Below are 14,785 nucleotides of genomic sequence, written 5' to 3' on the forward strand. Positions count from 1 at the left end.
TCCATAGAAGACAAGCGCTGGTCAAATAATTCTTTGATTGGTGTTTCAAAACTGTCCAAAAATTATTTAACAAAAAAAACCATATATATCAAATAATTAAAATTAGCAACAAATGATCATTTTCGATCATCAAAATTTATAAACGAAATCAGTTTAAATATAACATCCTAACAATTCTTTGTCGAAGTCTGAAGCATTTCTGCAGTGTGACTAACCCAATTAAAAAAATCTTCCTGTTGCACTGTCTCATTTGTGAATGGGATTTTTGTTGAGAAATCAGTTTTCTTACCATTGTGAGCGTCATGCGATCAATCTCGTGCTTGTCTTTCGTCTTGTGCTGCCGGAAAGGGCTGTGTCTAATGGGAGGAAAATAGTTTATCATCAGACACTGAAGCAACTGATTTGAACATCGCGAAGATGGTCAATCGCGTGGGAATCTTGGGGGGGAGAGAGGAATAAAAGGAAAGTTTGTCTCTGATAACTTGGTCATTTAAATGTTAACATACAAATTCCTTTTATTTGACATGGCTGAAGGACATATTATGTCAATGACCACGAAGCATGCAAGGAGAGGCTCTTTTGTTATATATATTTTTCACATAGTTTTAAGAAAATGACTCCAAATCTTTCATCTTTTGCATGTTTTATTTTAATATTATTTTTCTCATCTCCCTTTGAAATGTGTGCTACTCCCTAATCCAGTCCTCTGTGTTTCACTGTGGATCACTTCCGGGCAGTCACTGTCAATTAAGCAATGTTACATTGAAGTTTTCATTCTTTTATTAAAATATAAATTATAATTCAGAAGTACTGTGGTTGTAGTCGAGCCTCCAACTAGTTCCATACATGAATTGTAGCCAGATGTATGATGCAAACTTGAATGACAACCAAATCGCTGGAAGAACTCAATCAGTCAGGCGGTATCTATGATCTCCCAATTGCCCAAGATGTAAAAGAGCCATACAGACACGCAATTCGTGCTCTGTGCTGGTTCAGCTTTCTCCCAATATGAAAGAGTATATATATATATCTTTTTCAGCAGAGTGGCTTTTTAACTTCCTTCTATTCACAATAAGTATTTATCAGAAGAAACAACAGGAACCAGGTTTGATCAATGGATTTCTGATTTGTTCACAGGTGAATTAGCCAAGCAAGTTTTAATGCAGAGGCTCCGACATGAAGAATGGAAGAGTTCTTGTCAATTTCTATACTGTATCAATAATACCTTAGGGAGAAGAAAGGAGAAAAAATGCAATTTTGGCTGAATTGACATCAGCAGGCCTTTAATGTGTAGGAAGGAACTTAAACCGTAGACACAAAATACTGGAGTAACTCAGCGGGACAGGCAGTATCTCTGGTGAGAAGGAATGGGTGATGTTTCGGGTCGAGATCCTTCTTCAAACAGAGGGTCAGGGAGGGGGAGATACAGAGATAAGAAAGTGTGCCTGTCCCATTGAGTTACTCCAGCATTTTGTGTCTAGCAGGCCTTTAATTCCTTGCTTCAAACGTGAACTGAATGAATGACAACCTTTTCAACTACAATATCAGACCTGAACACATTTTTTCCACCTGACAGTTAGATAAACGTTTTCCAATAGTGGTTACGAAAGAATATTAATAAAAACTGAACCCTGGCTAATTTTCCCAGTCTTTGTGCAGGTGACTCAAATCAGCTGTGGTGGCACATCTGCTGCCACAGCTGGAGCTATTTTCACTGAGGACTGAACCTGGCACCTTCTAGTCTATATTAAGCTATATATTGTAATCCCCTCTGTGGACCTTGCATGGATTTTTGCTGTTTTTACAATTGCGGAATTTGAACTTTTTGTTTTTCACTTTATTTCTCATAAGGCAGAACATTCTAACAATAATCAGGTTTGAACCATGAACAGGCTTAATTTCATATTCTGGGTATTTAAAGATATTTTCATAAATATGCTCGGTATGCACAGTGCTCGAAATACAATAGCATAGGTTATTTTGCAACTGCGGTTGTTTAAAGTGCTTTATAAATAAAGTTATTATTATTATTATTTTCATTAAAACTATGTAATTTGTCTTTAAAACCACCAGGCAGCAGTCATGTGCAAAAGTCCCCATTTGATGGCCTTGATATAAATCCAAAGGTTCCATGGCTCATTTCCTGCTAAGCTGTGCTGTTGGTGCTCAGTGTATCAGCAGTCAGAGGACGCTTACTGTTTCCACAACTCCAATTCCTCTGGCTTCTCTGACTCCCATTGCATGGCACTTCAAGGCTTTGCTCATCCTGTGAATTGGACTATCATTGCAGGGATTCTGTTTCGATGACAGGCTTTGTTTGTGAAGGGAATTAATGAATTAGAAGAATTTATTAAAACTACTAGCAGCAGAACTGAGAATAAATATTTTAAATACTCCTGCCTTTTCTCTTTTATTTCTTTATTTCTGCACTAGTAAGGCAAGCAACATTATTTTCGTGTAGCAATTTGTTTAAGTGACTTACCCTCGAAGTAACTTGAAGAGCATGCAGCCCAGAGAGAACCAATCTGCACTGCTGTCATATGCCGTACCTTTCTGCAACACCTCTGGAGCCATGTATCCATGTGTCCCACTGCATCAATAAGAACAAACTAAGCTTCAGAGGTAATAATAAACCCAAGTCCTTCCAGTTACATATTATTATCTTTTTTAATACCCGCATAAAAAATGGCAGAAAAGCAGTGATTCTACGGTGGCAATTCATGCAGAACAGACGGGCTTTAAATTTTGTTCTTCCTTTGGAAATTAACTGACCTCCAGCTGATTGATGGCGCCGATGATAACAATGGTCTTGTTATGTTTACGCGAGGCAACTGCTCATGTTTTAGTTTCTGATTGCTATCCAACATTGATGTCAGAAGTATACATGTGTAAACTGGACAAGGAAGAATTTGGTTGTACTGCATGCTTAGGCTAAGGACTGGAGAATCATAATACTGTATACAAGCAAACATCGGTGCATGTTCAAGAAGGAACTGCAGATGCTAAAAAATCAAAGGTAGACAAAAATGCTGGAGAAACTCAGCGGGTGCGGCAGCATCTATGGAGCGAAGGAAATAGGCAACGTTTTGGGCTGAACAGTCTGAAGAAGGGTTTCGGCCCGTAACGTTGCCTATTTCTTTCGCTCCATAGATGCTGCCGCGCCCGCTGAGTTTCTTCAGCATTTTTGTCTACAAACATCAGTGCATGTTGGAAAGAAAGGGTAAAAGAATAACTAAAAATAAATATTTTTTAATTAATTAAAACTAAAAAGTAATTAAAAATAGAGAATTGTCTAAGTAGATCTGGTTGTAAGTAGGATAAATGCATTTATCTGCCAGCTCAAGACTGGTCATGTTTACGCAGTGCTCACATTAACCGACTAACAAATACGTACACACTGGCGTGGGGCTTCTTTTTTGAGAAATCACAGGCAAGCCCAAGATCTGATATCCTCACGTGACCATGTTCATCCAGTAGAATATTTGCTGGCTGCAAAAATAACACCACGTAACATGTTGCAGTGATCACTATAATATAATTTCACTTGGAAACCATATAACTTCAATGCTCGTTGTAATTTTATTGGAAGTTAGATCAAATGGAGTTAGCTTGCAAATGACACCTGAAGACTTCTCAGAGACTCACATTCCCATCTCCACAGAAGCGGTAGAATTTAAATTCAACGAACAATGTAGATTTTTGAAGAACAATTACTCATTTCGTAATAATGATCGCAAAAAAACTTAGTTTGTCACAAAAGTCCATGTGGCTCATCAATGTCCTATAGCATAGGAAACCTGCCAACCATACCTGTACCTGATGTCAGGCCCTCCCGGCATTGTTAATTCTTAAACACCTTCTGAAATGGCCCAAGAAGCATTTAGTTCAATGACATTAGGGATGGGCAACATTGGCCATGCTAGCAATGCCCCCCCCCCCCTCCCACCCCCCAGCCCCCCTCCAATCATCAACAAAAACGTTTGGAAGAGGATTTAGAAAAGTAGCCATTGCTATGATGCAAGAAACTCAGAGATAGAAGGGTTGAGATGGCCTGTTTCCGTGCTGTAAAAAAAAAAAAAAAAACTCAATTTTTACCATAGTCCTTCAAACAGCAACATGATAATGAAAGCAATTCTTAATTGAAATATGTATTTAGCCGAGCAAAAGGACAGGTCTGTGCAACTTCAGAAGATGCTATGGCATCTATGTTATGCCCACCTGAGAAGATAAATCTCATCTGCAAAGCTCTAGAAATTCAATGTTTGCTCCATCTACACGGTGCTACCAATATAAGAATTTGTGCTCAATTCTCCGAGATAGAATTTAAACCGAGATTCAGATGCAGAGACAAGTGTATTGCACTGATTAACGAGTTGTCCGAGTCCTTGAAATTCTTATCCTGGTGATCCTCAGCTGAGGCCAACTGTTTCTCTCCTACAAATGATAAATGACTGTCCTCTCATCATGGATCATTGGCACTCCATGAATCACATTATTAAGCGCCTTTTCCTTTATTGTGTGTATTTTGGCGAGTACTTGTTTCATGGTGGCATGAGTGAATCAGGAAGAGAAATGGTCCTGTGAAGGTGACCTTTTTCTTGTTGAATGTTCAGTGAGTGGCGTGTTCATTTTAGGAAGCTGCGTGTTATTGTGAATCAGAAATTCTGATCAATTAATAATGTAAAGATTTCAAATAATCTGAAAATATGAAGACAGATAAAGCTCACAACACATTGTGAGTCTTCATCATTTTAGCAACCTGAATTGGGCTGTTTCCTCCTATTTCATTATACACACACTCCTCAATGTGCTTGCTCAGCAATTAGACTTTCCTTATGCCTTCTCCAGCATTTGAGGCCTGTTCTTTTCTCCTGTTGTGATAGTTTTTTTTTCACTTCTGGTTGAGTGCATGCTTCTCTTTTACAAAGAAAACAAATATTTCACACTACAGAAGAATTCACAATGAGTGTCATCTGTACACATTCACTTGTGAATTTGCTACTGCTGCTGGCAATGCAATAGCCTCTTTACTTGACAATGAGCGACCATAACATATGTAGAAAGGTAACAGGCAAGAGTGATTGGCAGAAGAATACTCCTTGAGCAGAGTGATGTGCACATCCTGTGTTGAACATTCTTCTTTATAACATGTCTTATCATTTTCTTGCACAGTCCTGCAGCATTTAGAGCTTCTGCCTCACAGCAGCAGGGATATAGCTTTGATTCTGATCATGAGTGCAGTCTGTGCAGAGGTTGCAGGGCTGCCAACTCTCACGCATTAAGCGTGAGACTCACGCATTAAGCGTGAGACTCACGCATTAAGCGTAAGACTCACGCATTTTGACAAATTCTCACGCTCTCACGCTGATCACAAATTTCTCACTCTCTGTCGTGAGAAATTCTGTGATCATCAAGAATTTCAAAATCTCATGGGCCGCGGGTGTTGGAGAGCCGGGGCTGAGGCAGGGATGGAAGCAGATGCAACGGCGGGGGCAGATGCGGATGGGGAGCTGGGGCTGGCGAGTGTTTGCCGGGCTGGCGAGTCACTCGCTGCAGCTCCGGCCATGGAGCAACCTCAGTGCAAGAGTCCTGGGCCGTCGGAGGCGTGCACTGCTCCCACTCGTCGGAAGCGACACCCCCCTCTCAAGAGTTGTGGTTTACCTTGAGAGAGAGATATGAAACAAGATAGAGAGATAGTTGCATATTGTAGGTTCACTTGCTATCCAGGGATGACAGCCTTGGCACTGATAAGAAGGTGGCCAAGGATTTTCACAAACTCCTCCCAGTCAGAAGCCAATTGCCTTGAATTGATGTCATCTTAATCCCTTGCCCTTCTATGGAGCCCTTCGTCTCCTGCCAGCTTTACCCAAGGATGATTTATTGAAGTATCAAGGAATAAGGAAAGGGAAGTGATGTTAGTAACTAAAGATAATCAAAATGTAAACAGGAATAGTTTATTTGTGTCCATATGTGTCCCTTGAGCTTCACATCCGCCATGTCATTAAAACCTCCTTCTTTCACCTCCACAACATCGCCAAAATCAGACCCTCTCTTACACCTCCCGCTGCTGAAAGACTCATCCATGCCTTCATCTCCTCCCGTCTGGACTACTGCAACTCGCTTCTCCTTGGCATCAGCTCCACCTACATCAACCGACTCCAACTGGTCCAGAACGCAGCCACCCGACTCATCACCCACACCAAATCCTGGCATCACATCACTCCAGTCCTCAAACAACTTCACTGGCTTCCCATCTCCCACCGGATCACCTACAAAATCCTGGTCCTCACCTACAAAGCCCTCCACCATCTGGCCCCCCCATATCTCACTGACCTCCTCTCCCCCTACCAACCCTCACGGTCCCTCAGATCCACATCAGCCGGTCTCCTCTCCATCCACAAGTCCAACCTCCGCAGTTTTGGGGACAGAGCCTTCTCCAAGGCAGCTCCCAGGCTCTGGAACTCCCTCCCCCAACTGATCCGCAATTCCGTGTCCCTCACCATCTTCCAGTCCCGCCTCAAGACCCATCTCTTCACCTCTGCCTATCCTTAGCCCCACGTCCCCGTCCCTTTTCATCTGTGCTTGAATTGCCTCATATTGTGTTTTGAATTGAATTCTGTCTTTAATTTGTGTACTAGTCATGTCTCTACTATTTATTTCATTCCCCTTACATGTTTTTCCTCTACTTGCTAAATTCTTGTAAGATGTCCTTGAGACTCTTGAAAGGCGCCCATAAATAAAATTTATTATTATTATATGAAAATATATTTCATATTGTACTGTTTATTTACGCCTTGTTAATGATGGATAAAGAAGATAGGAAAAAGCATCAACATGTTCAAAAGCGATGAATATCAGCACAGGCAGGGTTGTTAGCTACTTCAAGGAAGGCATTGATTGTATGGCATTTCAAAATTATTTTATTTGTTTTTAAATCGTTGAATGGGCTCGCCCCGCCTTACCTCTCTGAGCTGCTCCACATATATGCTCCTGCCCGGTGCCTCAGGTCAGCTGATCAGCTGCTCCTTGAGGTACCAAGGTCTAAGCGGAAGCTCAGAGGGGATAGAGCCTTTTCTGTTGCTGCTCCGGCACTCTGGAACACCTTGCCACTGCACATCAGACAGGCCCCCTCACTGTCCATCTTCAAATCCTCCCTAAAAACACATTTTTATTCTTTGGCTTTCGACACTGGCTGAGGCATTGCTCCTGTTTTTAGTGCTTTTAATGTCTTTTAATTTTTAGTGTGTTTTTTATAGTCCTTCGTTTTACAGTTTTTAATGGTTTTTAATTGTTTGTAATAGCTTTTTGTTCATGAGTTCTCATGTACAGCACTTTGTGGCAACTGTAGTTGTTTAAAGTGCTTTATAAATAAAGTTATTATTATTATTATTATTATTATGGTACACCACTGTAATTAGGCACTTAGTACAATTCAGATTTAGCAGCTATGGATGAACTGCGATACTGTCCAAAGACCAAATACAGGGGCCGCAATTCTCTTTTCTTGCCCACACCAACTTCCAAACTTTAAAACAGAATTGACAGCCTTCTTTTAACACGGCGAATTAAATCATACTTTGTATCTTCTGCCTCATGCTTTGCGTTGCTTCAGTGGAGTCTTGATGCCGCATCTGTATCAGGTTTATCTTGCCTTTCAGGAAGTATGCTCAAACATAACTGTCTTCATCAAAGAGATCAGGAAGTCCCAAATAACGTACACTGTAGGCATGGTGCCTGTTTCAAGTCACATGCATGATATCGAGTGAAATGGACACTTAAGGTCTTGCCCCACATAGGCGTTTTTTTAGGCGACAAAAGGTGAAATAGGCTGTCGCCACATGGTCGCCGGGGTTTCGCCTCTATGGTCGTGAGTAGTCTCCTCAGTCACCCAAAGCATCGTAGCGTTGCCGCTGGATTTGGAATTGTTCAAAAATTTTCGGCGACAGTGGGCTTGACACCGATCAGCGTAGCTTGACTTCTCCTCACGTAGGTGCTGTCGTAGGTTGTCGCCAGGATGACGTAGGTTGTCGCCGATGCTGACTTCGGTGATTTCCATTGGCGACTACCTACGTCAACCGGCGACAGGTACCGGCGACTGAATTGTTTTAAATTGTCTTCAGTTGTCGCCGACAGGGTCATCGCTTGTCGTAGGTGGACTTAGGTTGTCTTAGGTGGACGTCCTAATGTGTCGCTGCTTGTCGGTAGCCTGCCATAGCTTGACGTCGACTAGGTGGCAGGTTGTTATAGCTTGTCGTAGACATTGTCATAGGGGGGTCCAGTCGCCAGTTTTTCGGCGACCTGCTACGATTATGACAGTCGCCGAAAAAAATCACCTAAGTGGGACAGGCTCTTTCTAATGTATGTTATCTGCTGTCTTCAAAGACAAAGTTGTATTTAGGGTAATTGAGCAATGTGGTGGAAGTCCCTCCTCTGTATTTGCTATTAGAAGACACAAAACTCAGTAAAAAAGTATACTTGTCAGGCTTCTACCGCAACCACTCCTTGGCTGATATTGCCTACATTCTTTGTGACACCGTGAACAGATGCAATGCCAAGAAGCAGAGGTCCACTTTCAAAAGGACAGATAAACATTCAAGATTGAAGTGAAGGAAAGGATATTTGCAAAGGAGCTGATGTCTATGTACAATGGTAGCCTTAAACCATCACTCTTTTTGAAAGCAGGGATCATCCAAGAAATGCCCGTCATATAAATTACTTAAAGGCACACACTGGATGGCAAGATTGGTATGCAATAGATTTCTGCCAAACTCCATGCCTCCTCTCAGTTCACCAGTGTGTCTTCATTATATCTCCTAATGTTCATTCAGTGCAAACAGGATCAGTACCTTCCTCCAATCAAACATCTTTATAGAGCAACACAGTGGCTTGGTGGGTAGAGCGGCTGCCTTACAGCGCCAGAGGCCTGTGTTCATTCTGGACCTCTGCAGCTATCTGTGCAGAGTTTGCATATCCTCCCTGTGACTGTGTGGGTTTCCTCCGGGTACTCTGGTTTCTTCCCACATTCCAATGACGTTAGGGTTTGTAGGTCAATTGGCTGTCTGTAAAATTGCCCCTAGCATTTAGGGAATGGATGCGAAAGTAGGATAATACAGAACTAATGTGACCTGATGATCGGCTTGGACTTGGAGGGCCGATGGGCATATTTCAATGCTGTATTTCAAACTAAAGTTGGGAAATGCTAAATCCTGAAATATGTGTCTATTCCTCTGATAGTTAATTTCAACTTGACCTATGAAGGTAAGATGACACACTAGTCAACCTGAGGAGTACCTTCAGCAACAGACTGGTTCCACCAAGATGCAGTACAGAACGCCACAGGAGATCCTTCTTCCCTGTGGCTATCAAACTGTACAACTCCTCCCCCTTCTGTCATGGGGTAGACTGACTCCCCTCCCCAAATCTTTGCACATCCCCAATCCTTTCCACTCGTCACTTTCATTTCATGCTTCATGTGTCTTGTGTTTTATGACTGTTGGCAGATCAATTTCCCTCCTGGGATAAATATAATTCTATTGTATCTTAAAAGTAATAGCTAATTTTAATTATTTTCAAACAGCTATTTTTTAAAGAAACACTAATGTTGTGGTTCTTTCTTCTTAAAACAGGAAAACAGAATGTAATGAATTAATCAACAAACACCAATCTGACTTCCCAGTTGCTATTCCTCTCCATCGTTTCCATGTGGTTCTCATTAAGTGTCATTGTGTCAGATTAGTTGCATTCGGGGAGAAGCAGTGGTGTGTGACAAATGAAAGCAGGAAACCTTGTTGATCTGTCTATTCCCTGCAGAGAGAACAAGTTTTCAAACCATCCCATTTCAATTAGGATTGTTAGCTCTCTGGGATGTGCTGGATTCTCTACAAATTAATGCCTAATCTCTACGGAGGTGTTGCAAGCAATCCTGGAGAAAAACCATACAATAAAAATGACGCATTCAACATTTTTGTTAATTAGTTATACAAATATTGGGCATGGGGACAAAAGACAGTGTGATTTATAATCAGAAATTACCCAACCTGGGTGTCTGTTTTCCCTCTTATTCTGGTATGAAGAACAGTGTGACAGATCAACAGAACCTGCAGGGCATGAGTCAATCCCTATCTTGCTGTCAATATCATTTTGACAATGCAATTATTTGTAAATAAAGAAATATTTATATTGTATGGAAATTGAACTCTTAAACAATTGTTTTGCATCCAGTTAATTATCAGGGGAGGAGCCTCGCGGCTCAGGCCTCATGGGTCGGAGCCTGGACCTTGCGGCTGTAACCTCGTGGTTCGGAGATGGAGGTGGAGCCCCGCGGGTCGTTGAAGCCCGCGGCATTCAGTGCCTGGGTCGACGGAGCTCGCGGCTGGGGCCTGAGTCGGTGCCATTGAGGTGACCGGAGAGGACCCTGCAGCAATAGTCGAAAGGTCGGTGCGGCGGTCGATGACCGCGGACGAGAACGGACACATGGAAGTGAGGACGCCGCTGGCGAGGGAAGGAACAAAGAAGGATCCGGAGTGGGGGGACCGGATGCAAGCAAAGAATTTCACTGTGACTTGTGACTTCAATTAAATTCAATAGGCAACAACTAAAGCTTAATCAACCCACTGATATGAGAGCACAATGGGGAGCTGATGGGATTGCGAGAGGAAGAAATGGGATTAGTGTAAAAAAGTGCTTGATAGTCAATGCAGATGCAGATACAATGGGTCAAAGGCCTGTATCTTTGCTTAGTGACCTTGAGACACAGCCCTTGCACAGGCAACATTAACTTCCATCCCAGAGAATCACTTTAGTTCTTCATCACATACCAAATGTGACCTTTCTGTATTTCGCGCCATTATTTTCTAATAGCATCTCAAACAGTTTACAGGTCATTCATGGAAATACTCGGAAACAGGTTACGATTCCTTCATCAACATTAGGTGTAAGTCACAGCATCATCTACCCAACAATGCTGTGGAGAGTATCTCCATCATTAAGATAGCAGTACTTCAACATCAATTTGCCAATGATAGTTAGAGATAAAATGCTGCCCTTTCCACCGAAGCTGAGATTGTATAATTTAAAACATCCAAATCATTTAATAGCTCATTGCAAAAGAAATACTGGTTAGTCCTTGCATCTTCTATACATTTATAATGAAATTACTTGGTTATCATTCCCATATTTGCTCTGCTGATAAAAAGAACTAAAATCTACTTTTTTTTCCAAGCAAATATCTGCAGGTGATTTGACTTACTGCATATTATATTTTTATATTACACTTAAATTTAAATTATACCTGTGTTTAGATCAATCTCATCCTACCTTCAAGTCTCTGTAGACTACAAATCTATTGTGCATATGTTCCAGGCCCAGCATAATCTCTGCAGCATAGAATCTCATCTCCTTCTCGGAGAACACTCCATGCTGTGAAAGATGATAATGCAGATCTCCACCTACAAGCAGAAAGAGCAATGTGTTTTGAGATCTTCTGAAACATATAGCATGCCAAATATGCCCTGTACACATCAATGAGCTGGTAATCATAACAGTTTGCTGCATAATCCCTGCCTTCGGGATGGGAAGTAAGGAAGGATAAATATTTGCATTTATTTAGATACTGTACTAACAAAAGATGAATGCATTTTAACCTTCATAAAGCTACACATATCAGGGATGAAAATAATCAGAGATTAATTTATTGTGTTTTAAACTTATCCCTCGCACCTCAACACACTACCGGCTGAGCAGTTTGAGAGTGAAACTAATTTGGGTGTCATCCAAGTGAGCAAATTTCAAAATGTGTTTCTTACCGTTCATCAGATCAAGAATAAAGCACAGCTTGTCTGGTGTATGGAAAGCATAGGTCATACAGACGATAAAGGGGCAATCCTGTTGAATTAGAGACACAAATAGGTGATCAGATATATCTTGTTGTTGAATATTGCAGCAAAATACAATTGAATGATATAACCGACAAAATGAATCCTCTCATTTTTGCAATCTACAATAATACTTGTAAATTCAAAGGGGACAAAATGTTTTTATATACATGGAAGATTTTCCAAGGATTCTTCAAATTAAAACTGATTAACAAGCTAATGCAATGTTGTGTTTCTTTTCTCCTTCATCATTTCAGAGAGAAAGCACAACTTGGTGACAAGAAAGTTTCAACTTCCAATCTTTTCATGGTGAAGACACTCTTGGTGGCTGCAATAAGCATTTTAAAGATCTTAAATCCTTTCCAAAAATCAAGCAAATATCAGTGAGACACAATGTCTTGAATGCAAGCATGGACTTGAGACATACTATATTGGTTTTGGAAAGTGGCTGAGATCAGGTGGATCTTTTGAAAGAATCGAGGACTCATCTGACATTCCTAGTGATTAAACTAAGCATTATTTGAATAATAGCAGATTCTCCATCTTTCTATCACGTTTTTTCTTTTTTAACCAACAGACTGTGGAATTCTCTGCCTCAGAGGGCGGTGGAGGCAGGTTTTCTGGATGCTTTCAAGAGGGAGCTAGATAGGGCTCTTAAAAATAGCGGAGTCAGGGGATATGGGGAGAAGGCAGGAACTGATTGGGGATGATCAGCCATGATCACATTAAATGGCGGTGCTGGCTCGAAGGGCTGAATGGCCTACTCCTGCACCTATTGTCTATTATCACCAAATGTTGATTCCCCAACTTCTCATTCATTGCCGTTTATCATAGGATTTTGTAATGCATTAATTGCCTGTCTTGTTTACTGACATAAAGATTACTTTACTTCAACATATAATTGCCTTTAACTACTTTGGCATATGGTCAGAATTTGATAAGTTATAAAAGGTACTATGCCTCCAAATTCAGTGCTGTCTTAAATATTGCATAGAGAGGTGTAGCAGACGCTGAAATACATTGTTCCAATTATGAAACTTTTCACAATCCAGCTGTAACACAGAATGGGTAGATGAAAAGTAATTTCTCTTGGGGAACAGCATATCAGATAGGAACAAGCAGAGATCGAGTTCCCAGAGTTTGACAATAAATTGAGAGGGGAAGATGGTGTTGAACGCGGAGCCTTTGTCGATGAACATCAGCCTCATGTACGTCTTCATGTTGTCCAAGTGGTCTAATGCAGAGTGAAGAGCCCGCAAGATCACATCCACTGTTGATCTGTTGCAGTGGTAGGCAAACTAAGTGGGTCCAGGTCCTTGCCAAGGCAGGGGATGATATGAGTTGATAACTTGAAGCACTTCAGCACAATGGATACAAGTGCACTGGTCAGTAGTCATTAAGGCATATCATCTTGGTCTTCTTGGCTAACCTTCAGGAAGTTACCTACAGCTAACCTACAGGATCGCCAGTCCGAAATGTTGTAAGCCTTATACTCATTTGAGACTTGGATAATTTTTAAAGAAACCACAAAATGCAATCTGGACCACAGCTGAAGTATGGCATTTACAGCAGTTATGCTGTTACACTTTGCAAATCAATAAGACCAATCTATGCAAATATATTACACAATGCTATTCTCTCATTCTGTGTAAATTATGACTGACATTACTGTTTAAACTTTGCAACTAAATACAGAAGTACCATTTAATAAGCAAAAACACATAGATGGTATGAGATTGCAGAGTACATGTGCATGGAGAGAATGATAATGAGAAGCTGGAGAGGAATAGATTCAAACCCAAAGGGATAACTATCAGAATGCTTGCACTTAGCTTTGGGTGACGATGCTATATCCATAATGTTGAGATTGTGTTATCTATCCTGTAGTCTCAGGATAGCTTTCCACACATTTTGAATATGCCTCCGGAAGAATGGAACACCACAGCATATTCTAACTATTAACAGCTTCTGAAGTTTAGGCTCTGACACAATTATACATCATTAACATATTTAGGAGCCAAGAACCCAGGCTGTAAAACTATGTATATAACGCTAGCTGGCAACATGGAGTGAGGGGAGTATGTAGAGAAGTTTAGTGGATTTAAACAGAATGAATGCTGATGATGGAATATAATGTGAAAAATGCAAGGTCATTCATTTGGTGGAATAAATCGAATTTGGAGCATGTTTTAATTGGTGAACGATTGAAAGATGTTGGTGTTCAGTTGGACCTGGATATCTTGTACATGATTTATGAAAAGAAAAATTGGAAATACAGCAATCAGGAAGTTATTAGGTATTTTGGCTTTCATTGTTCCAATAACATAGAATCCTGGGAAGACTGCATTGGAAATACTGTGTATAGGTCTGGTCTTCTCACCCAAGTAAGGATATAATTGTGATAAGAGGGGCCCAGCAAACGTTAATCAGATTGATTATTGGGATGGTAGGTTTTTCATATGTATACAATATGATGCTGTCTGGGTCTGTATTTCCTAGAATTTAGAAGAATGAAACATGATCTCACTGAAACATGCAAAATTCTGACTGAGTTTGATAGGATAGATAGGGGAATGGTATTTCTCCTTGCTAAGATATCTCATACCATATAAGGGTACGGCCATTTAAAACAGAGATGAGAATAAATTCCTTCACCCAGAGAACAGTAAATATTCCCTCACCCAAAAGGTCTGTTGAGGCTGAACCATTAAAATCACATGTGGTTAAAGTACACATTGTCAGATTTTAATAAAGGCCATTTTTATACATTTTGGTTTCACCATGTAGATATTACAGCTGTGTTTATACATAGTCCCCAATGGGAAGGAATGGGTGACGTTTCGGGTCAAGACCCTTCATCAGACTGAGAAGCTGGGTATGTTCTCCTTTGAGCATAAAAAGGTTGACAGAAA

At 40.8% G+C, this 14,785-nt stretch overlaps 1 protein-coding gene across 2 annotated transcripts in view; it reads right to left on the bottom strand.

Moving 5' to 3' along the window:
- Positions 1-14,785, bottom strand: part of grk3 (G protein-coupled receptor kinase 3) — a 194,948-nt gene that overhangs the window by 34,071 nt on the left and 146,092 nt on the right. For both annotated transcript variants that reach the window (XR_004415706.1, XM_033043388.1), the window contains exons 10-14: positions 11,805-11,883; positions 11,317-11,447; positions 3,395-3,489; positions 2,483-2,590; positions 290-356 (exon numbers count right to left, since the gene is read on the bottom strand). Coding sequence is in view for 1 of the 2 variants with exons in the window: in XM_033043388.1 (XP_032899279.1) it covers positions 290-356; positions 2,483-2,590; positions 3,395-3,489; positions 11,317-11,447; positions 11,805-11,883 (480 nt within the window). In the remaining variant the exon portion in view is untranslated. The remainder of the gene's footprint in view (positions 1-289; positions 357-2,482; positions 2,591-3,394; positions 3,490-11,316; positions 11,448-11,804; positions 11,884-14,785) is intronic.

The sequence above is a fragment of the Amblyraja radiata genome, chromosome 25 (genome assembly GCF_010909765.2).
Source record: "Amblyraja radiata isolate CabotCenter1 chromosome 25, sAmbRad1.1.pri, whole genome shotgun sequence".
NCBI classification, from domain to species: domain Eukaryota; kingdom Metazoa; phylum Chordata; class Chondrichthyes; order Rajiformes; family Rajidae; genus Amblyraja; species Amblyraja radiata.